This window comes from Corythoichthys intestinalis, chromosome 5, assembly GCF_030265065.1.
Source record: "Corythoichthys intestinalis isolate RoL2023-P3 chromosome 5, ASM3026506v1, whole genome shotgun sequence".
In the NCBI taxonomy this organism is placed as follows: domain Eukaryota; kingdom Metazoa; phylum Chordata; class Actinopteri; order Syngnathiformes; family Syngnathidae; genus Corythoichthys; species Corythoichthys intestinalis.
In genome coordinates, this window is record NC_080399.1 from 19292270 (window position 1) to 19316853 (window position 24584).

The 24584-nt window shown below is 37.8% G+C and overlaps 1 protein-coding gene across 3 annotated transcripts in view; it reads left to right on the forward strand.

Moving 5' to 3' along the window:
• Window positions 1-24584, forward strand: part of plxnb2b (plexin b2b) — a 467166-nt gene that overhangs the window by 352852 nt on the left and 89730 nt on the right. For all 3 annotated transcript variants that reach the window (XM_057836746.1, XM_057836745.1, XM_057836747.1), the window contains 5 exons: window positions 3548-3659; window positions 4177-4278; window positions 4361-4453; window positions 16397-16484; window positions 21513-21697. In XM_057836746.1, coding sequence (XP_057692729.1) covers window positions 3548-3659; window positions 4177-4278; window positions 4361-4453; window positions 16397-16484; window positions 21513-21697 — 580 coding nt within the window. The remainder of the gene's footprint in view (window positions 1-3547; window positions 3660-4176; window positions 4279-4360; window positions 4454-16396; window positions 16485-21512; window positions 21698-24584) is intronic.

Sequence of the window (24584 nt, forward strand, 5' to 3'; positions counted from 1 at the left end):
ATGGATGAATGTAAATGGCACTGCATGCTGTAAATTCTCACTTTTTTTATTATTATTACCGAGAAATGGAAATTGGCCGTTTCCCTTTCATTAATCAAAACGGGAAAGTCGATTTCACCATGTTTTTTTCTTGATTCCAATTTTTTTCCTTTTCATGCTGCGCCGCTCGTGATGAACGAGCTTTGCTTATGTTGCGTTGGCCAGATTCATTTTGCTGTCAGCGACATGGATTTTCACGCCTGACGCCTTCGATGAGTTTGCATGTTTAAACGTGCGCTTTTTATCGGCTGAGATTACATTTAAAAGAACAAGTTAACAAGTTCCGGATGGAGCAAGTCTGCCTTGCGGTCAATGGTTTCGGGGTCTGGAGTTTGCATGCGCTGTCTGGTTCCCTCGCACACTCAAAAACGTGCATTGAACTCTTTCTAGAGCACTCATTAAAATACTTGGAAAATCAAAATAAATCAATGAAAAAAAAAACTAAACAAAAACGAGAGGAGCATTCAGAGCGCCGACCTCCATCTAAGCAGACAAATTCAATTTAGCCCTGTGATCTTTGACCTAATGACCCCAAAATGTAATCACCTCTTCATTTCATATGACAAAAATATCCTGCAAGTTTGGTGTCTGATGATAAGCCGATTTGTCGTTCTTAAGTTAAAACAGACAGACACAAAACCGAATACATAACCTCCACTTATGTAAGTTTCACCTAGAGCGTGAGACCATAACCACAGTGTATTTTTAGAGTGTTATTTGAGGGCCATAACAAGAGTGTATTTTTTTGTTTTTATCAACATTTTACACTACTTCCACCTGTGGGTGAAACCTGCGCGAAGCAGAGGTAATGTACTGTATTTGGTTCCGTATGTCTGTTAGTATTCAAGATAATTCAAGAACAAGTAAAGGGGTTGTTGTCAGACAGTTAGCATATGTTTTTAATATGAAATGGAAGAGGTGATTAAATTTAGTGAACGAGGTCAAAGGTCACAGAGGACAGAAAAGGAATTCCTCGCGAAAATCTTCTGAGTGCTCCTCTAGTCTAAAATTGTATTTATTTATAGAAATTATGTAAAAATAATATTTTAAAAACACAGTAATCATAAATACTATAATTTAGAAATATATATATAAATTATATATACTATAGTTGAGACCTGGAATCCATATACTGTACGTGGACATCACATTTATGGTCCTGTAGGCCACAATATTTGGTATGTGGCAACCAGTGGTCATATGTGGACACCATATCTTAATGGGATTAATTGAATTATTTTTCAAAATTACCAAAATAATCACTTTTACTTTAAAGTGTTGAACACTGCCTTAGGGCTGCAGCTATCGATTATTTTTGTAGTCGATTAATCGAAGAACTAGTTAGTTCGAATAATTGAGTAATCGGATAAGGAACATGATAAATTAAAATACCTGAGCTGAGCCTCAAACAGTATAAAAAAAATAAATAAATAAAAAAACGAGGATCTATGTACAACAAAAGAACAGTTGGCTCACATACATAGCAAAAGTCCGCTAGCTTAAATGCTATAAAATGTGAACTTTATTTATTTATTTTTTATAACAATGCTCTTAAATGGTTCAGACACATATTCCTACAAAAAAACAGCTAAACATACCTATACACTAAATTATGAATGCATTAAAAAACATTAGCTCAAACAAAAACTTAGCTTACGTTGGTCCTAACAGGGAGCAGTTGGATTCAGCCATGTGAAATGAGGCAGACCAGCGGGCAGTGTATCCACCCTAATCAATAAAACTAAATGCAAACACTTTCAAAATAAACCATTACAACGCAACTTTAATTAAACGAATACTCGAAGCCATAACATTTAATTCGAATATTTTTTTTCTAATCGAATACTCGAGTACATCGATTAATCGTTGAAGCACTACACTGCATTGTTCATTCGGTCTTTAGGTGAGTTATGACTTGTCTATGTATGCATTGGTTATAGATATAATCAGGGATTTTTAAATCGGAATATCATAGTTCAATTCAATACAGGTAGTCCCTGGGTTACGACATGCCCAACTTACGTGATTTCGACTTAACGACACCGGGGTCTTGTTTTTTAAATAATGTTGACTTTTGGTCTGTGTGGCATGCTTTGGTCTTGGCGCAGGAAGCGTAGAGCAGGTAGTACTAATAGCACGCTAGTAAAGGCTGATTTACACTTTTGTGTTCCGGTCACGGCGGAGCGACAGCGTAGAACCTACGCTGTCATTGCACAATCGAAGTTCTGTGTCAAGGGATCGTGTTGCTCTGTAATTCACCGCCATGCCACTAGGGGGGTGTGACTTTGTCTTTGTATGGTTTTGAGGGATGTTGTTAATACAAATGTTGAAGCGTAGGCGACACAGAAGATGTTTGCGAATGTTTGAAAACGGCGGTGTTGTTGTGCTGAACGGGAAACAACGTTCTGAGCGGACCAATCGCAAACCTTCGACGTTCTCATCATACGCGTTGACGTGACGCGTAGTCAAGATTATGGGGGAGGTGCATATCAGGCTACAGTGTAGGGTATTAAATCGTGTCTGTGTTAACGGCGTAGGTCTCCTGTCACCGCTACGCAGAAGCATAAATTAGCCTCAAGAGAGTATGTACACAGGAAGAAGAACATATTGATGCTCACGAAGAAGAGGACACGCGCTAGGGTTGCCAACAGGGTTGCCAGGATTGCATGGGACATCCGACAGTTTAGGAAATTTTGATTGGTACGCACACACAAGGAAGAGCGCATTTGGTCCCACGAAGAAGTCACGCAGCTGGGTGAAATAGGACAGATTATAGCTACAAGTCTGCGCACACAGTTGTTGCTTGTGATGCGGCCACAGAAGCGTTATATTTAACAAACACCTTTTGTACTGTTTATTGTGCGTTTCCAATTGTGGTCGAATACTTGGGGCGAGTTTATGTGATTGTTTTTGTTGATGTGCGAAAGCTAACTGCTACATGCTAATTGTTTGCGTGTGTTTTTACTGTATCAGCAGCTAGCAATTTGAATTGCTGTTATTGAAGATGAAACTGATTTAACTTGATTTTTATCTTAGTTTCATTCTGCAAGTGTTGATGTCATGACCAGCTGAATAAAGTCAGCAAACCACACGGACGTCTGACATCGTCATTTCGGGCTTAGCCCGCTGTCTAGCTAGGACTTAGCTCCAATGTCTCGCGAGGACAGTACATTGACGTATAATACACGTTCATGGATAGTTATTTTGAGATTTATGTGTTGTTTAGGGATACTTAAAGGGTTAATTCTGATTTACGCGGAAATTCGGGTTACGTCGCCAGCTTAGGAACGGAACTCGTTCATAAACCGGGGACTACCTGTACTTTATTGTCACTGTAAAAATATGACAACGACACATTGTTATGAGACAAAAACACACAAATAGTACAATTTTTGTTGTTGTTGATACTGTGAAATGTGTCAGAACCACTCTTGCTGAATACAATAATAAGGATGATTAAAATTGGATATACTATAAGAGTATGAGTGAGCCTGTCAATTATTTGCAGGTGCATGTCATGCGTGGCCAGTCCGTGGGTGTGCCAGTGGAACACGCACGACCACACCTGCAGCGACGGTGACAACAGTGCGCCTGCTGCTCACATCATCAAGCACCGACAGGTTTGTCAGCTCGCCAATACCGCTCGCCTTACAAAAGTTTTCATCCATCTAAACGGCAACAGAAAAGTAATTAAAAAATGCGAAAGTAATCCAGCTATCAGCCATTGTCATCTTACAGGACATTTATTGGAAGCTGTGTCAATTTACAAGTCAGCAGATGTTCGCCCGATACGCTTCCTATCTGCCGCTGCAGATGAGATTCTCTGTTACAGTATAGTGCTTCCCGCATTTGCATTGTAAACTAGGAAGGCGCACAGTAAAGAGAAGACCTCAGTCAAGGCCAAACATTCCAAAATACCTTTGGGTTATTCCGGAATTCTGTCTCTGAGCTACTGTCCTTGACAGCCATGTGTCTGAAAGTGTTATAATAATCATGCCAGGTAGTTGGTGATGTCGTTTCATATAAAACATTATTCAGTGCACTCATATCATTTAATGACAGGCAAAACAACGAGTCACTGTGCAAAAAGGTCTACCGTAATGAGGTTAATATCAAGTACGTCTTGTGGCGACTTAGGGATTGAGGTGTCCTCGGTTCGAGAATCCTGACCCTACGCTGATCCCGGTGGGCTTCAAGAAGTCAATCTTCTTCGAAGGCATCAATCTGGACCTTTACCAGGTACATTACGTTTAAACCCTCTTCTGCCCGGAAATCTCTTCAAAGCGAGCCGTATGATTCATCACTTCTGCGTGTCACTCAGGGCCGTGTTTTCACCATCGGCACGGAGCTCATGAAGAACGTGGAAGAGGAGGTCAACTTTGATGGAGCTTTCTACACTTTCAGTGGCTTCAACGTGAGTTATTATTTGTCACCAATAGCATTAAATGCAGTTTCATTACCGGGCTGGTTGTCCGCAGGCATGTATGAGGGGGCAGTCAGAAATGTGTATGGGGAATCATATGTACACATCATGCTCCAGCACCCCTCTCACTACACCTGAGCTTATAGTAACAGCATTTTCCTCATTGAATTGGGTTGTTAGCTGTGTCCAACTCCAACCTAGAGAAGTGGATTGCAATAGTCAGGCCTCTACCTTCAGACCTGTTCAACTTGAGGACTAAGCTCTTGCTTGTGTATCAAGAAGTCACTGAGGCACACAAACCCTGTGACCCCTGACCACAGTTCCTCAAGGGTGGAAACTGAACAATAACGTAAATAAAATATTCTTCATCCATATTTGATAAACTAACAACTAGGGTTGTTCGAATCATGTTTTTTTGCTCCCGTTCCGATCGTTTTAGTTTGAGCATCTGCCGATCCCGATATTTCCCAATCCGATTGCTTTTTTTTTTTTGCTCCCGATTCAATTCCAATCATTCCCGATAATTTTTCCCGATCATATACATTTTGGCAATGCATTAAGAAAAAAATGAATAAAACTCGGACGAATATATACATTCAACATACAGTACATAAGTACTGTATTTGTTTATTATGACAATAAATCCTCAAGATGGCATTTACATTATTAACATTCTTTTTTAAGAGGGATCCACGAATAGAAAGACTTGTGACTTTGTATTTTGTGACTAAATATTGCCATCTAGTGTATTTGTTGAGCTTTCAGTAAATGATACTGCAGCCATTCAACTTCTGCCCAAATGCATGATGGGAAGTGCAGCTATGACAGTGCGTAGGGGCACCAATTGATATATCTTCTCTGCGTTGGGAAAGAGCATAGGGCAGGGGTGTCCAAACTTTTTGCAAAGGGGGCCAGATTTGATGTGATAAAAATGTGGGGGGCCGACCTTGGCTGACGTTCTTAACGTAGAACAATATATTTAAGGAAATTTTAGCATGCTGTTCTCTGTGTCACATTTGCTTTATTATTATTTTTTTTTTAATTAATAATTTCAACAGTCTCGCAACTAGCCTTTGTGGTGTTCTCTTTTGACTCTCGGGCTCTTGCGAAATACTGCTGTGAAGTTAAACTACCTTCAAGTTGCTTCAATTTCTCGCTACGTATCTTCCCTGTAATCTTGTTGTACATGTCAGCGTGTCTTGTTTGGTAATATCGCCTCACATTGAACTCTTTAAAAACAGCGACTGTCTCTTTGCAAATAAGGCAGACACAGTTGTTGCGTATTTTAGTGAAGAAATAGTCCAATTTCCACCTATCATTGAAGTGTTGGCTGTCGCGGTCAACTTTCTTGTTTTTGTTGATTGTCGACATTTTAGAAAATAGGGAGTAAAGGGTCACACCGGGTAATGTTTCTTACAGTGCTGCTGCGTTTTAGTGGGTAAATGAGGAGCAGCATTTAGTGTGTAAGCTACTTCATATGCTGGTAGCAGTACTGCTGACCAAATTATTAGGTCTGTGGGCGGGCCAGATGTTATTGATTTTATGACAGAGGCTGGGGGCCCGATGAAATTTGACCACGGGCCGCATTTGGCCCCCGGGCCGGACTTTGGACATGTCTGGCATAGGGTATTAAAAAAATGATCAACTACTACCTTTCTTCCCCACATTGCCTCCCACGTTATTTTTAATTGCTGAGAGAGGTATTGTAAGGCTTTAGCCACATAAAAAATGGCTCCAAAGGCTGTCAAAATTCTCTCTACTCATTATAAGCTGCTTTTTAGCGTTATCTATAGGTAAAACGGCGTCTTTATAGATTGAACGCGACAATGCGTGAGTGGGTCGTGCAGCGCATGCGTTGATTATTTAACGTGATTAATTTAAAAAATTAATTACCGCCGTTAACGCAATAAATTTGATAGTCCTACTTTAAGCCAAAACTACTCTGGATGAGTGTAAGACATTTTTTCTGTAACGTTAAATACAATTCAAAAACAATTTAAATTAAAATATATATATAAATATATATATATATACTGGACTGTCTCAGAAAATTAGAATATTGTGTATTCTAATTTTATGAGACAGTCGTGTATACTGCACTCATTGAAAGGATATAAAGTCTTTTTTTTTTTTGTTTTTTTTTGTTTTTTCCGGGGACTATTTGATATACTGTATATACTGTCCATCCAGTTGACGATAGCACCAACATACAGGACTGTCTCATAAAATTAGAATACACAATATTCTAATTTTCTGAGACAGTCCAGTATATATATATAATATATAAATATATATATAATATATATATACATATATATATATATATATATATATATATATATATATATATATATATATATATATATATATATACAGTGCCTTGCAAAAGTATTCGGCCCCCTTAAATCTTGCAACCTTTCGCCACATTTCAGGCTTCAAACATAAAGATATGAAATTTAATTTTTTGGTCAAGAATCAACAACAAGTGGGACACAATCGTGAAGTGGAACAACATTTATTGGATAATTTAAACTTTTTTAACAAATAAAAAACTGAAAAGTGAGGCGTGCAATATTATTCGGCCCCTTTACTTTCAGTGCAGCAAACTCATTCCAGAAGTTCAGTGAGGATCTCTGAATGATCCAATGTTGTCCTAAATGACCGATGATGATAAATAGAATCCACCTGTGTGTAATCAAGTCTCCGTATAAATGCACCTGCTCTGTGATAGTCTTAGGGTTCTGTTTAAAGTGCAGAGAGCATTATGAAAACCAAGGAACACACCAGGCAGGTTCGAGATACTGTTGTGGAGAAGTTTAAAGCCGGATTTGGATACAGAAAGATTTCCCAAGCTTTAAACATCTCAAGGAGCACTGTGCAAGCCATCATATTGAAATGGAAGGAGCATCAGACCACTGCAAATCTACCAAGACCCGGCTGTCCTTCCAAACTTTCCTCTCAAACAAGGAGAAAACTGATCAGAGATGCAGCCAAGAGGCCCATGATCACTCTGGATGAACTGCAGAGATCTACAGCTGAGGCGGGAGAGTCTGTCCATAGGACAACAATCAGTCGTACACTGCACAAATCTGGCCTTTATGGAAGAGCGGCAAGAAGAAAGCCATTTCTCAAAGATATCCATAAAAAGTCTCGTTTAAAGTTTGCCACAAGCCACCTGGGAGACACACCAAACATGTGGAAGAAGGTGCTCTGGTCAGATGAAACCAAAATTGAACTTTTTGGCCACAATGCAAAACGATATGTTTGGCGTAAAAGCAACACAGCTCATCACCCTGAACACACCATCCCCACTGTAAAACATGGTGGTGGTAGCATCATGGTTTGGGCCTGGTTTTCTTCAGCAGGGACAGGGGAGATGGTTAAAATTGACGGGAAGATGGATGCAGCCAAATACAGGAACATTCTGGAAGAAAACCTGTTGGTATCTGCACAAGACCTGAGACTGGGACGGAGATTTATCTTCCAACAGGACAATGATCCAAAACATAAAGCCAAATCTACAATGGAATGGTTCAAAAATAAACGTATCCAGGTGTTAGAATGGCCAAGTCAAAGTCCAGACCTGAATCCAATCGAGAATCTGTGGAAAGAGCTGAAGACTGCTGTTCACAAACACTCTCCATCCAACCTCACTGAGCTCGAGCTGTTTTGCAAGGAAGAATGGGCAAGAATGTCAGTCTCTCGATGTGCAAAACTGATAGAAACATACCCCAAGCGACCTGCAGCTGTAATTGGAGCAAAAGGTGGCGCTACAAAGTATTAACGCAAGGGGGCCGAATAATATTGCACGCCCCACTTTTCAGTTTTTTATTTGTTAAAAAAAGTTTAAATTATCCAATAAATTTTGTTCCACTTCACGATTGTGTCCCACTTGTTGTTGATTCTTGACAAAAAATTAAAATTTTATATCTTTATGTTTAAAGCCTGAAATGTGGCGAAAGGTTGCAAGGTTCAAGGGGGCCGAATACTTTTGCAAGGCACTGTATGTATATATATACGTATGTATATATATATATATGTATATTTAAAAAAGGCATGTTCGATATTTTTTTGCCGATTCCGATACTTTGAAAATGACTTGATCGGACCCGATCGATCGGCATCCTTATCCTATCTCCATATCTTAACTGAATGGCCTAATTTTCAAATAAATTGTAACCTGAACACACTCTTATGAATAATGATTTTTTTTTTAAATCTCAAACTAACATATAAAACACAACAGATATAGAACAGTACATATTATCTTTTCTTATTTTATTTATTTGTTGGTGGGGGCGTTGTTAGCAACCAAACAGTAAAAAAATATCTCCCTTCACTCTACAACAACTTCAAAGTACCGTCTTCAGAAGAGGCTTCCTCCCTGGGTGCCAGCCATGCACACCAATTTGATGTAGAGTGCGGCGTATGGTCTGAGCACTAACAGGCTGACCCCCCCACCACCACCACCACCTCTTCAATATCTGCGGCAATGCTGACAGCACTCCTGTAACGAATTACACGACATTTTGTAGGGAAAATGATAAGCAGTGCTCAATTTGGACATTTAGGGATGTATGTAGTTTCGATGGGGTGTACTCACGTTTGTTGCCAGGGGTTTAGATATTAATGGCTATTTTTTTAGCAATTTTGAGGGGAAAATAAATGAACTCTTATTATATAAGCTGCACACAGACTACTTTTCATTGTGTCAAAGTGTCATTTTGTCAGTGTTGTCCCATGAAAACATATATTTAAATATCTGCACAAATGCGAAGAGTGTACTCATTTGTGTGATACACTGTATTTGTCATGGACTTCAGATGGGCCAAAAATATAATTTGTCGTCAGTCTGTCACATGATGTGGACGTGGATTTATTTCCGTGCTTGTTGTGACTGGGAAAACACAGCTCCTTCTTCAGTCTTCCTGCTCTGTGACCACGCTAAAACCTGACACCACATTGTCTGGCGACATCTAGTGATTGGATGTTTACTGGGGGCTGTGCGCGCTTTACTGTGCGTGCGCAAGCTGACCATCCTGTGAATACATACACAGCAGAGGGAGAGAGCGATGAGAGAGAACTGATACCATATCGTCTTCGTATCCCTTTTTCAGCGGATTTTTTTCCACTACTGCAAATTAATCTGTCCACTTGTAATGTATTAATTGTGCACTGCCCGCTTTTGCCCCTGCGTAGAGCGTTGTGGGGGTTGTAAATTCATTATGAATATGCTGAAAGCAATTAAGTTTATTAAACATATTAAAATGTATTGGAAAATAATGTATTTTTGTTGTATCTGTGGAAGGGATTTGAGGAAACTGGGTCATGTGTGGTAGAAAATTATGTATTTAAATCTTTTAACGCTTTCTGGGGCAAGTGACTCTTTTAGGTAATAATAAAAAAAAACTGATAAAAACATACAGTGATCCCTCGCTACTTCGCGCCTCAAACGTCGCACCCTCAGTCGATACACAGTTTTTAAAAAATAAATAAATAAATAAACATATACAGTATTTTGACGCGCTCTCACTCCCTCTCCCTTAGGCTACGTCTACACTAGGACGGATAATGGCCTTGGTTGGAATATACGGCATCTCAGCTATACTAGTATGCCTATCATCTGGATTACTTGTTAGATGGATAATGTAGGCGGGTAATGTTAACCGCCCCCTACGCGCCGCCTAACATGGACTGCTGTCTCCGTACAACATTTGGATACTCAGGAATGGACGTGTCAATCGTTGTTTAGCTTGTTAAACACTGTGGCAACTCATTGTGTGTAAGGGAGCAGTTCGAGCAGATTTGATTGGACTCACTCAATGAAGCATTTAATAAAGACAAGCATTTTTCTAAGTTGTTCTTGTTGAAAAATATGGGACAGTAACATGTTTAAAACTTATCATAATTATTACATTTCAAATGCTTAAAAAACATTTATTAAAATATGAAAGTTTTTTGTTATACTTTGGGGGGGAGAAAATAGTGAAAAAAGCATGTCTTATATGTATCTCTTTCCATTGCTAAATCTGAATAAATACATTGAACACACACAAAATGTACGCGGGGGGGGGCGTTCCCCCATATGAGGCATCACTGTCTTAACATTTGGTATTTAAATGGACTTTTTTTTAATAGTATTTAACTCATTGCCTGCCTTTGACTACGATAAACCTTTAACTCATTAAAACTGGCTGGGAACACTCAAGTTTCAGCACCATTGGTGGTGCTAGACGTCCAATCGATTTTGACTGGGAACGTGCAAATGAAAATTCTTTCAGCTAATGAGATGAGTGTACTATAAAGGGTCAAATATATATTTTATCATACAAGGAAAGACAACATCTAGTATAAGTGACCTTCATATGAAAGATGGTTCCTTAAAGAATCTAAGTATGCATAATGAAATATTCTTAGACCTCTTATAACACAGAAAATAATGTTTAAACAAAACAAAACAAAAATGACACCACTCATAGACACGGCCATTTTGTGACGACTGCACCGTCATTTATTCATAACTATGCTCCTCTCTGCTGGAGGTAAATTATGGGCTGCCAGCATGTGTTGGAAAACCAGAGCGGGCTGCAGGCTTATCAATTTGCGCCAAGAAGAGACGACCATTGGATTTAGCGTCTTCCTTGGGAAAAGAATTGACTTTTGAATCAGAAGAAAGTCACCAGGAAATCCATGTGGGGACAAATTGTTTATCATGCTTACATACTTGTACTACACACAGTTGGTGTTAAGTATCAATGACAAATACTCTGATGTCTGAGCATTTTCGCGATGTAATCTTGCCAGTTGGGCATAAATGCCGATAAAGACGCAAAACAAAACTAGGCCTGCAAGCAGGACTGAACGGGCCCTCGCAATCTAGTGCAAGTCGGACGTCACGCAACTCGGACAGTGTGCAGGTCAGGAGGGTGGCAGATCGTCCTCTCTAGTCATCTCATTAGAACCTAACATGCTCGAAAGTTGCCTCTTTACATTCACACACCTAAGAGATAAAAACCCTTATTGGAAAGAGTACTAAAAAAAGGAGCGAATAAAGGGTCGTCACGGCAACAGACAGAGACATGTGGACATGGGCCGTAAAATAAGTATTTCAAAAGGTCTTGAAACTACAATGACCAACCTGAAAAGAACTGGACATACAGTGCTGCTCAAAAGTTTGTGAACCCCCTCAACATTTTGGAATTTTCTATTATTTCAACCTGATTTCCTAATCAATCAATTCAGTAGTTTTTTTTTGTTTTTTTTAACAGTTGTGTTGTCGAGACTAAATTAAAAAGAGTTTTCATCAACTGATGTAGGTGCAAAATTGAACTGTTTGGTCACAACCAAAACCGCCATGTCTGGCGAAAAGTCAACACTGCATACCACCAAAAGAACCTTCTCCCAACAGTGAAGCATGGAGGTGGGAATGTCAAGATCTGGGCTTGCTTTTCATCCTCAGGACCTGGACAACTCCACATAGTCCAGGGAATCATGAATTCTGAGGAATATTGTCAAATCCTAGAACATAACCTGACGCCATCTGTTTTGAAGTTAAAGCTTGGCAGAAGGTGGATCATGCAACATGATAATGATCCAAAGCATTCCAGCAATACAACCAAGGAATGGCTGAAAAAGAAGAAGATTTGTGTTCTGGACTGGCCCAGTCAAAGTCCTGACCTAAATCCCATTGAAATGCTGTGGCGGGACCTGAAGCGAGCAGTTCATGCCAGACGCCCATCAAACCTCTCTCAACTGACTGCGTTCTGCAAGGAAGAATGGGCAAAAATCCCCCAAAGTAGATGTGAGAGGCTGATTAGTCACTACAGAAACCGTTTGGTTGAGGTAATCTCTGCAAAAGGAGGCGCAATATCCTATTAACTGAAGGGGTTCACATACTTTTGCACACATGATATCTGAGTTTTTCTTAAATCAACCACTTTTGTTAAATAAAGAATGACAATATAACTATTTCTTTTGTTTCAGTCCATTATTTGGAATGTCAGTATTGTGGATTTGGGTATAACTTAACATTTAATAAGGTTATTTTAGTTTTTTTTACAAAAAATCTGACCATCGCTGTGGGGTTCACAAACTTTCGAGCAGCACTGTATATTAGAAAAATGAGTGACTTTCTATTGCCACTAGTTGGCGCTATAGGGTTGATGCAAATGACCCCTACAAGACCCTTCAGAGTATGACTCAACAAGCACGAGATGTTTGACGCAGATATGTTGTAGAAGTTATGACTGTTCAAAACTTGTGGTGAGACGAAATGGCTTCAGTCATTTTCACTTCTCCTGTTGGACTCTTCTGCTTCAACCAAACCTCAGTATTTTTCATCAGGCACCTGAACACATGTCTTAAGGCTCCCCTGATGCAGGTTTCAGGTGAATATATTTTTTTTCCTTGGAGGAGGAGCCTGTTTAGTAAAAAAAAGGCATTTCCTGTTTCCACTAGGGGGCGCTAGGCCTAATGAGCAATATTTCAATGCACTCGTGTTAAGGGTGGGATCCCGCACATACATGTCAGATATGAAAAAGATTGAACGTTGTTTCAAGGAGCTATTAGTATTTACTGAATTTGTCATTTTGCCGAAAAAATGGCCGACTTTGGCACCACGCCCAGGTTAGACCCATGAATGAAAACGCACCATTTTGAAAAGTTAAGATTTCATATGTCTCCTGAATTGTCTAACCAATTTTGAAGATGATCCAACTGATTCCCTCTGTGACAAGGTCTCAAATGTGCACCCTGTTAATTGATAAAAATTTCACATTCGATCCAAAATACCCGATTTCCTGTTGGGTTTGGAATATGGGTGCAAGAGACTTTTTGGAGCAGTTTTGCACAAGGTATCGACTCCCCAAATTTCATTGCTCTACGTTAAAAAAACCTAATAGGAAACGCCTTTTTGAAAAATTCAAGGGGGCGCCACTGAGCCATTTTGTTACATTTTTTTGTAACGTTGCAAGATTATCAAAATCCACACAAAGCCGTATGTATGTGCAAAATTTGGTGAGTTTTCGTGCATGTCCAGGCCTCCAAATGTAAACTGTACTAGAAATGGACAGAAATTTCACATTCGATCCAAAATACCCGATTTTCTGTTGGATTTGGAATATGGGTGCAAGAGGCTTTTTTGAGCAGTTAGGCATAAGGTATCTACTCCCCATATTTCATTGCTCTACGTTGAAAAAACCCAATAGGAAAGGCCTTTTTTAAAACTCCTTTCTGTCGCCACTAGATGGCACTGTAGAGTTGATGCAAATGACCCCTACAGGACCCTTCAGGGTATGACTCTCAACAAGCATGGGAAGTTTGGCGCAGATATGTTGTATAGCTGCTGAGTTATGACTGTTCAAAGTATTTTGCGAGACAAATTGTTGACAATCATTTTCACTTTCATGTTTGGACCCCTCCGCTTCAACGAAACCTCAATATTTTTCATCAGGCACCTGAACACAGGTCTTAAGGCTCCCCTGATGCAGGTTTGAGGTCAACAGATTTTTTTCCCTTGGAGGAGGAACCTGTCTCTTAAAAAAAGGCATTTCCTGTTCTCACTAGGGGGCGCTAGGCCTAATGGGTAATATTTCAATGCAGTCGTGTTCAGGCTGGGATACCGCATATACATGGCAGATATGAAAAAGATTGAAAGTTGTGTCAAGGAATTATTAGTCATTTACTGAATTCGGTGTTTTGCCGAAAAAATGGCCGCCTTTGGCACCACGCCCAGGTCAGACCCGTGAATGAAAACACACCATTTTAGAAACTTAAGATCTCATATGTCTCCTGAACAGTCTCACCAATTTTGAAGATGATCCAACTAACTCCCTCGGCGAAAAGGTCTCAAATGTGCACCCTGTAAATCGATAAAAATTTCATATTCGATCCAAAATAACCGATTTCCTGTTGGGTTTGGAATATGGGTGCCAATGCTTTTTTGAAGCGGTTTTAGACAAGGTATAGACTTATAAATTTCATTGCTCTACGCTGACAAACCCTAATGTTATAGGCCAATTTTAAAATTTCAAGGGGGCGCCACTGAGCCATTTTGTTACATTTTTTTGCAACGTTGTTAAATTATCGAAATTTACAATTTTCCGCACATATGTGCAAATTTTGGTGACTTTTCGCGCATGTTCAGGCCTCCAAATTGGCCGTTTTCATTTGCCCTGAAAAAAAAAATAAATAAATAAAATAAATAATCCTTTGCAAAACAATAGGGCCTTCGCACGCCTAGTGCTCGGGCCCTAAATAGGCACACGCTATTTAAAGTTAATGTACCTGTTCAATCTGTCGCTGTATTTCTCTTTCCTCTGTCATAGTCAGCGGTGGGTAGTAATGTGTTACATTTACTCAGTTACATTTACTTGAGTAACTTTTTGAGAAAAATGTACGTCTTAGAGACGTCCCGATCGTTTTAGTTTGAGTATCTGCCGATCCCGATATTTCCCGATCCAATTGCTTTTTTTTTTTTTTTTTTTTGCTCCTGATTCAATTCCAATCATTCCCGATAATTTTTCCCGATCATTTACATTTTGGTAATGCATTAAGGGAAAAAAATGAATAAAACTCGGACGAATATATACATTCAACATACAGTACATAAGTACTGTATTTGTTTATTATGACAATAAATCCTCAAGATGGCATTTACATTATTAACATTCTTTTTTGAGAGGGATCCACGAATAGAAAGACTTGTGACTTTGTATTTTGTGACTAAATATTGCCATCTAGTGTATTTGTTGAGCTTTCAGTAAATGATACTGTAGTCATGCCCAAATGCATGATGGGAAGTGGAACCATGACTGTGCGTAGTGCTACCAATTGATATATCTTCTCTGCGTTGGCAAATAACATAAGTTGTTAAGCTAAAGATCAATTGCTACCTTGTTTCCCCACATTGTTTCCCATGATATTTCTAATCAAAGGGAGAGGGATTGTAAGGTTTTAGCCAATTAAAAAAAGGCTCTAAAGGCTGCCAAAATTCACTCTACTCATTTTACGCTGCCTTTTATCTCTCTATGTAGGTAAAACGGCGCCATTACAGATTGAGCGCGACAATGCGTGAGTGGGTCGTGCAGCGCATGCATGAATTGCGTTTAATATTTTAACGTGATACATTTTTTTAAAAATTAATTACCGCCGTTATTAGGATAAATTTGATAACCCTACCTTAAACCTAAACTAAAGACTCTGGAAGAGTGAAACATATTATGTCTGTAATGTTAAATACAATTAGAAAACGATTTAATGAAAAAAATATATATATATATTTAAAAAAAGGCATGGCCGATATTTTTTTGCCGATTCCGATACTTTGAAAATGACGTGATCGGACATCTCTAGTTTAAATGCACGAACAAATCTGATCTTGTCATACACAATTTAAAAAATGCTTCTTTTGATGCTTACTCTTCGTGGTGCAAAAAGAAGCCCACCCATGGTGTGCGATTATCAAGAAAAACTCTGGCACAGTCACATTTATTTATACATAAACTGAGCAAATTTACACATTTTGTTAAAAAAAATGTTGGGAAAAGGCTTTATGTAAAAGAATGATGGTGGTATTGGATGAAGTCATGCTGGCATTTACAGAGTGCGAAGGGTCTTTGCCATTATGAAGTGCCTTTGCTGTCCTCATTAAAATCAAACAGTCATCATGAAAATGTAGCAGTATAACATTTGCTTATCTATTCTATTCATTCATTGAGTATGATTAAGAATTGGAAGTGTATAATGAACTGTTTTTCCATATTTCATAATTACGTACATAGCTAATGTCCCATTATTTGGGGATGATAACATGGCTTCTTCATTATCACGTCTCCGTGCCATTGACGGTAATAGACGTCGTTGATCGCCAACGATGGCTGCCGATGAGTTGATTATTGGATACCTCATTAATTTTCCTTCTCATCTCCCCTTTAGTTTTCCTACGATAAGTCGCCGGAGACCAATGTTGTTCTTTACGTGAAAGAAAAGGAGCTGGGCAAGAAGATGGACAGCACACTAAACGGTATGTTCACCAATTTTAATTAAGAGAAGGATCAGAGTGCTTAAACTTCAGCCAAGACTTGTTACCTGTGAAATCAATGAACGCTTTCATTGCCATCGACACGTATATTCATCATTTCAAATCTGAAAGTTCACCGCTATTGACGAGTTTACTTGTCAATTACCCTTTTTAACGAGGATTTGGGATCAGTACTTCAGATCATTTATTGATTCATTGAACCCTTTCAGGGATAGTTGTCACTACAGTGGACAGCAATTCAAAAGATATTGAAAAAAAAAAAAATATATATATATATATATATATATATATATATATAGGTGACTTGAAGTTCTGCTCTCAGACTACACATTTCAAAATTGTCCTATATGCATGTGTGATAAATATTGGGAAAGCTTAAAATCTCAATTTTCTGGCGGAAGAAAAATTTTGAACAGGAGGGAATTTAAAAAATAAATGAATAAATATTAAACCCCTAAACCCTAACTCGAGATGAGATCATGAGAGAGCTTTGTTAATGACACCATGATTTTACCATGATATTATCGCGTACTTACCTTGTTTCGATCATGTAGTATGTCTCACCAAGTGTCAAGACACAGCTGTGACTGGCCAGAGCCGGACTTTTTGAGGATTTATGGGTGAAACAAGGGTTGCAATGCAGAAATCGCAGACATCAAGGAGTGGTCGATATGTTCTTTTTCAAATATTTATCATTTTAAACATTTTTTTTTTTCAATTTTCTTTGTTTAATCAATTATTTATCATTAAATTGTTGGGGGAAATGTGACAGTAACAAAAGAAATAAAATTAAGCGATAGTTATGAGGTAGATATAAGCTGTTTATTTACGGACACTATTTTTTTCACTGTGACGTAATTTGTTTCAAAGTATGCGAGTGAATAATTTTATAAAGTCGTTTTTTTTTTTTTTAACTATATATTAGACATCAATTAATGATTCTAAGCTAAAAATGATAGGCATTTCGAATAATAAATATAATTACTTACTTCCTTTTTATGGCTGGGTTGAAACAAAAGCAGTTGCACAGTGTCTTAAATAGGGATCTCCAGGGTAAAACGGACGAATTAAAAATGGTTCGGAGTCTTAATGCGCCATGAAACTGCTATGGCAGCATATAGACATATTGTTCTATCAGACACAACAGTTCTTTTGTCTTAAAATACAGCAGTTTATTTAAAGAGGGGTGCAATAGCAGAAACAGCTTTTTCCGCCATATATATATATATATATATATATATATATATATATATATATATCTTAGGGCTGTCAATATTATCGCATTAAGAGGCATTAATTAATTTTTTTAAATAATCACGTTAAAATATTTGACGCAATTAACGCAGATGCCCCGCTCAGACATATTTAAATGACGGTACAGTGAAACGCTCACTTGTTAATTGTGTTTTATGGAGTTTTGCCGCCCTCTGCTGGCTCTTGGGTGCGACTGATTTTATAGGCTTCAGCACCATGAGCATTGTGTAAGTAATTATTGACATCAACAATGGTGGGCTACTAGTTTATTTTTTGATTGAAAATTTTACAAATTTTATTAAAACGAAAACATTAAGAGGGGTTTTAATATAAAATTTCTATAACTTTTATAACTAACATTTTTCTTTTAAGAACTACAAGTCTTTCTATCCATGGATCGCTTTAACAGAATGTTAATAATGTTAATGCCATCTTGTTGACTTATTGTTATAATAAACAAATACAGTCCTTATGTACCGTATGTTGAATGTATATATCCATCTTGTGTCTTATCTTTCCATTCCAACAGTATTTTACAGAAAAATATGGCATATTTTATAGATGGTTTGAATTGCGATTAATTATACAGTACTGTGCAAAAGTTTTAGGCAGGTGTCCTGCCTAAAACTTTTGCACAGTACTGTATACATATATTTGTGCTGTCAAACGAATAAGAAATTTAATCTAGTTAATCACATGTCAACTGTGTGATTAATCATGATGAATCACATTTCCCTTGGGATGACGAAAGTTGCTCTTCAGGAAAAAATAATCTTGGAAAATACTATAATTGACTTAAAATTTGTTTTAAGATAAAATGTATGATGTGTGAATGAATTAATACTTAACTAAATAGAGTTTTAAAATTTTATTCAACAACTCAGCTCGTATAAATAAAAAAATAAAATAAATTGTCTGTATTATACAGCAAAGAGCTTTAACAGATTAAAGTGCCTCAGACTAACAATGTGGCTCAAGTACCGTCTGGCATATTACCCAAAATTAGCTGCCAATCTAAAGAGCAGACAAGCACAATACAGTAACAAAAGCTAGTGTTTCAAAAAATGTGTAAACAAGTTGTCTGTTAAATTGAACATTTCACACGAATAAATGCAGCATTTGCAGTTTTACACTAAATGGTCTGAAAGCTGTCTGAGATATTAAAAAAATAGTCAATTCTCACACACTTAACTGAAAAAAATTACACTAAACTGTGTGTAAAGGTGTTTAAAAACACTGCTTGAGTCATACTCTATTTTTTTTTTTTTTTTTTTTAACCAACTGCTCAGGCAAATTAGCTTGTTGACATTTTCAGATAACAGAGCAGACATTTTCTTTTGAACAATGTGCCCTGTCAAAGAAAAGTCTCTCGCAAGGAACGGTTGTGGCAGGTGTGACCAGATACTTTTTTTGCAAGGTGGGGCAGCTTACTGTGGGCACCACTGTCCGCAGACCACCACTGTCGTGGACACGAGTCCATGCTGGCACTGCATTGTACCTGTCTAGTGGTTTGTCATTGGTTGTTGTTGTCAAGTTCAAAAATAGACCCTTAGGTAGACATTTTTAAAATTACCCAAAAATAAGGAGAGAAGACTCAGTTTTCTTGGCCAAGGAGAGCAAGGAGGGACTAGACAGTGAAATGCTAGATTACGCTGTTTAGTCACCAAAATTGATATAAAACTAAACTCCTTGCTCTTTCTTTTATTAGGGGCTTGTCCTAACACAGAAAGGTGCCGCCCTAAAGGGAGGGGGAAAGCAAGCTGGAGACACCCATGTGATTTTGGTTGGCTATGTGTGTGCATGTAGGTGGAACTAACTAAATACACGTGTGTAAGCAAAGGCACTTAGGTAAAGTGGTCAGAATGACCCAGACACTTCAGTTATGCAACGCTGCGGCCATGGAAGATGTCCTCGAATGGAAGGTGTCCTCGAAAGTCTAGACGAAAGTCTAGACGTAAGATGCTGAAGATGTCCTAGAAGGTCTAGTTACGCAATGTTGCGGCCATGAAGCAAGGCAGTTGTCACCCCGACCCTCTTTAACACTTTGTAAAACTTAAACATTATACTACAGCCTAGTATAGCAAGCAATAATCATTTACTGGTTATATCAAATAAGAAAAAATATGGCAATATGTATTATGCATGTATTAGGTATATATGAGCACAAGCAAATATTCAATCAATCAAGCAAATATTCAATCAACCCTCGATAATTAACTCAACAGTTGTTGTTGTTTGTTGTCATTGGATTTTCAAGGCCCTCGTCTTCGACTATGTTAATGGGTCTACACTCTACAGTCTTTGGCTACCCATGTAGCAATAGCAGTAGTCAACCTACTTGTTGTCTTTTTGTAGACAAGTCAGAGTCCGCACTCTGCCAGTGTAGCTTGATGATTGCGGCTTGTTCCAGCAGTGTTAGCGTCATTGCTAACACTAGCAAAGATATGCTTTGCCCGAAGGTGGTACTTTAGGTTGAGCTTCGATCGAAGGACAGTTCACTACAGCAGTATGTGCACACAACTTTGGTTTTATCCAGATTTCCATTATGCAGCTTTTTAAAACGGAATTTGCCATGAAGCAGTCCTGGGTCATCATCCTCACTCATCGTGGCTGGCTGCATTTTGTCCTGCATTGCCGCGCGGAGAATGTAAACATCTGCATGTTGGACTACTTAGTGTGAGGGGTAAATTGCGTTATTTTTTTTAATAGGTTTTGAATGGATTTTCCCATTGGCAGTGTATCAAATACTTGTTCTACCCACTGTGTATATGTGTATATATATATATATATATATATATATATATATATATATATATATATATATATATATATATATATATATATATATATATATATATATATATATATAATTTATATATATATATATATCATTTATATAATAGTTATTACATTTGCAGTGCTTGAAAACCCTTCATTAAAATATACATCTACATATAAGGATTTTTTGTTCATTTTTTTTTTAAATAAACAAAAAATTAATAATAATATTTATTTAATAATAAGTAAATTATTTCAATTAAAATAAATAAAAACAGAAATACACTCTGTTTACGACCCCAAGTTATACTCTAACGTTCTTGTTTTTTATCCCATAGTATTTAATTAATTACAGGCCATTGATGGCAATAAGACGTCCAATTCTTATTGCCCTGAACGAACGTTCATTCCCCCTCTCCTAGTCTAACGCTGTCAAAGACAACCAATGAGTTAAATAACCCTGCCATCACATGCTCTGGGAAAGATGATCCTTGCTACTTATTAATTGGTAATTACAAGTACATCCTTTGCATGTGCGTTTACTGTCATAGCAAAAAAAAAAAAAAAAACAGCAGACACGGTTCATTTTGGTTTGTTGCATGAGCAAAAAAATCTACTACAACAAGAGAATGCATGAAAATGCAAAATGGTACGTTTTTGTTTTTAACTGAACATTTTAGCAAAAGTTTAAAATTTAAGATTTTTTTTTTTTTTTTTTTATGTTGGAGTCAAAAACAAACCCTGCGAATTGACGATACATCTTCTTCAAAAACATATAGTTTCTTACAAATCACAACTTCTTTTTCGCGCTCCGAGGGGGATGTTCACATGCAATTTTCAACTATGAAGTGGTATTTACCATTATTACAACATCACACGAAGGCAGCATAAATCCTCTGTAAGGGTTAAAAAAAAGGGTGGGGGGGGGAATCATAATTCATGCATTAAAAAGTTATGCTTTTTTTTTCTTTGTTGCAGTCACGCTGTACAATTGCTCGGTTGGACGTGAGGACTGCAGTTTGTGTAAGAACGCCGACCTCAAGTACAGATGTGTATGGTGCACCAAGCACAAGGCGTGCGTGTACGAGCAGCTGTGCGTGCCGGACCAGCACGACGCAGAGGACCCCCATGACGCTGAGTGTCCCGCCCCCCGGATCACGGATGTAAGTTGTTCATCACTTCGTCTGGCTGTGTGATTAGTGGAAAGAAGGCGTTGACTTTGAGGATTGGATTTCTGATTGGGGCAGTTGCTTATTAGATGTTGCCCTTGTGAGAAAGGAGAAGTTTGTTTCTCCTTTAGGACGCTGCGTAGCTGCTGGATCAATGTGTTTTTAAATTGGAAAAAGTTTTTGACGAGGAAGAGAAAAGTTATGTGAGCATTTTTTTTTTCCACAGAGAAAAGACCTCAGATTATGAGAAAATTATTTAGATTTTCTCAGGAAAAGGTTGTACTTTTGTTTAAATGAAGTTCAAATATAAGAGGATAAAGACAGTGTTTTATATGAAGCTGTAATTTAGTGAAGTTGACATCATAGACTTTATCATCAGTTGACGGGGCTCGGGGCCAATCTGTAGGGGGCCTATTTTCAAAAACTTAAATTCAACTATTTCCAAAATCAAAGCCGCTAGCGACCTAAGACAGGCACCTCTCTTAGGCAAATTGACTCTCCATGAGCAGCGACATAAAAAAATGTAAAGTCGTTCCCTAATAAAATCCTAATTATTTTTTTATACCAGTATAACAAAACTTAAAATGGCTACAAAATTCTCAAATTTTACGCTATATGCACAAAAAAATAACCAAATGAAAAGACAATCACCTATATTTTCAGGATCAATAGCAATATTGAACATATATAAGTATCTGCCCAAAATAGCGACTTAATTTTTTTTAATTAGTGCAAGTTTTCAACAGCTAATAAATAAGTCAATTTTCACATCAGAAATTTAATACTTGAGGAAAGCATGCCGAATCATCTTAATTTTACTCAACAAAAGCAAAATTTGTATTTTTCTATATACCATCACAACATATTTAGGTTGAATTCCGCTAAAATCCAACATGGCAGCCGTCACAAAACAAAGAGCATTTTAAGTTGAAAATTCCTGTAAATAAATGTTTAAATCGCGGAATTTCTCTAGATATGAATGTAAAACAGTCTAGATTGTTGGTTAAAAGCAAAAAATGGGCAGTTATCGTTCATTTTACGTGAATATTTCAAGCAAAAGTTACGGTTTAGTGTAATCCAACGTGGCGACAGTCACGAAACAAAAATATTTAAGCTGAAAATTCTTGTAAATAAATGCTTAAATCGTGGGATTTCTATAGATAAGAACGTAAAACAGTCTAGATCTTTGGTTAAAAGCAAAAAAACGGGCAGTTATCGTTCATTTTACATAAATATTTCAAGCAAAAGTTACGGTATAGTGTAATCCAACATGGCAACCGTCACGAAACAAAGCTTTTTAAGTTGAAAATTCTTATAAATAAATGCTTAAATCGTGGAATTTCTCTGGACATGAACGTAAAACAGTCTAGATTCTTGGTTAAAAGCAAAAAACAGGCAGTTGACATTCATTTTATGTAAATATTTCGAGCCAAAGTTTCATAAATTTTATCCATTGATTTTTTTTTACGTTTTAAAGTGCATGTATGGTGCTATCTAATATAATAATTACCTTGAATCCTCGACTAAATCACTCCTGAGACACTCCTGCCTGCTTGTATGCAGTAAAACCTTTGTCCTATTTCCACCTAAATCGGACGTTAGAACGCAGCGTGTGTTGAGTTTATCACAGTGAAAGCCAACTCAACTTTCTGCCTGGGTCGTCCCCCTACGGCAGTACTTCTCAAATGGTGGGGCGCGCCCCCCCAGGGGGGCGCAGAGCGATGCCAGGGGGGGCGCGAGTGACCTCGGGGAACATGCTTTTTTTTTTTTTTTTTTTTTTTTTTTTTTTTTTTTTTTTTGCCGTACTAGAATAAAGTGTACTTGCACATCCACTCCGTGGGTGGCAGTGGCGCTCTCATTTTCAAAGTGCGTGCACTATTTTTGAAGTAAGCAAGAGCACACGGAAGAGACTCATGCAGAGCTGGACTCACGCAGCGACCCACTGTCTTTCTCACGTGTCCGGCCGAGAAGTGCCGTTTTCGGCTTGGGATCGTCACGACCACCGCCCTCACCTACGGTTCTCCCTCGGCCGCCGAGAATGCGCTTTTTTTCGGGCCGTTTGCCTTTGACTTTTAATATAGTGGGAAAATAGGAAAGACCACTGTTTACTGAGTCTAAAAATGATTATAGCGGAGAAGCCAAATCAGTTAAGACGCCACTTAAAGACATTAGACCTCAATCTCATTGACCTTTTCCCCCCCTTCTATTCAGTTTTGGTTTTTTTTCGGTCAAATTTTTTGGCATGTTGTCCTGAAGAGTAAATGTTTCTAATCAATTTGAATTTGTTATTATTTACTGATTTTATTACATTTTATTTTTCAGTATCAAATGGTCAAAAATGTACCTTGAGTGTATTTTTACAGTTTGGATGTGACTTTTTTTTTTTTTTTTTTTTAACTTCAGGCAAATTGATGCGCATTAAGTCTTTTCTGTTAGAAGCAACACAATGTTAAAAAAGTTATACTTTATTATAAGTTGATCTATGTTACTTTTTTTCTTTAATAGAAAAAAAAAAGGACACAATGTTAGGCTGAGGCGTACTTATAATAGTAATATAGACGAATGATACTATTTACAGTGGCGGCAGAGAGTTGGGGGGGCGCGAAACATTTACGTCTTCCTTGGGGGGGCGTAACAGAAAATAATTGAGAAGCACTGCCCTACGGGAAGGCGTAGCGCAATGTCTGTGGGAGCTGTCTTGTCAACTGATGGTGGAGTCTATGGTTGACATCTTATGAGAAAAATGTCATTTTTCCTTTTTTTTTTTTTTTTTTTTAAAGATCATCAATCAATTTAAATTATACGAGTATAAATATAACACCATAACCATAATTACTCGAATTATATTTTTGCGGGAAAAAATTTCAAATGGTAGGAGAAT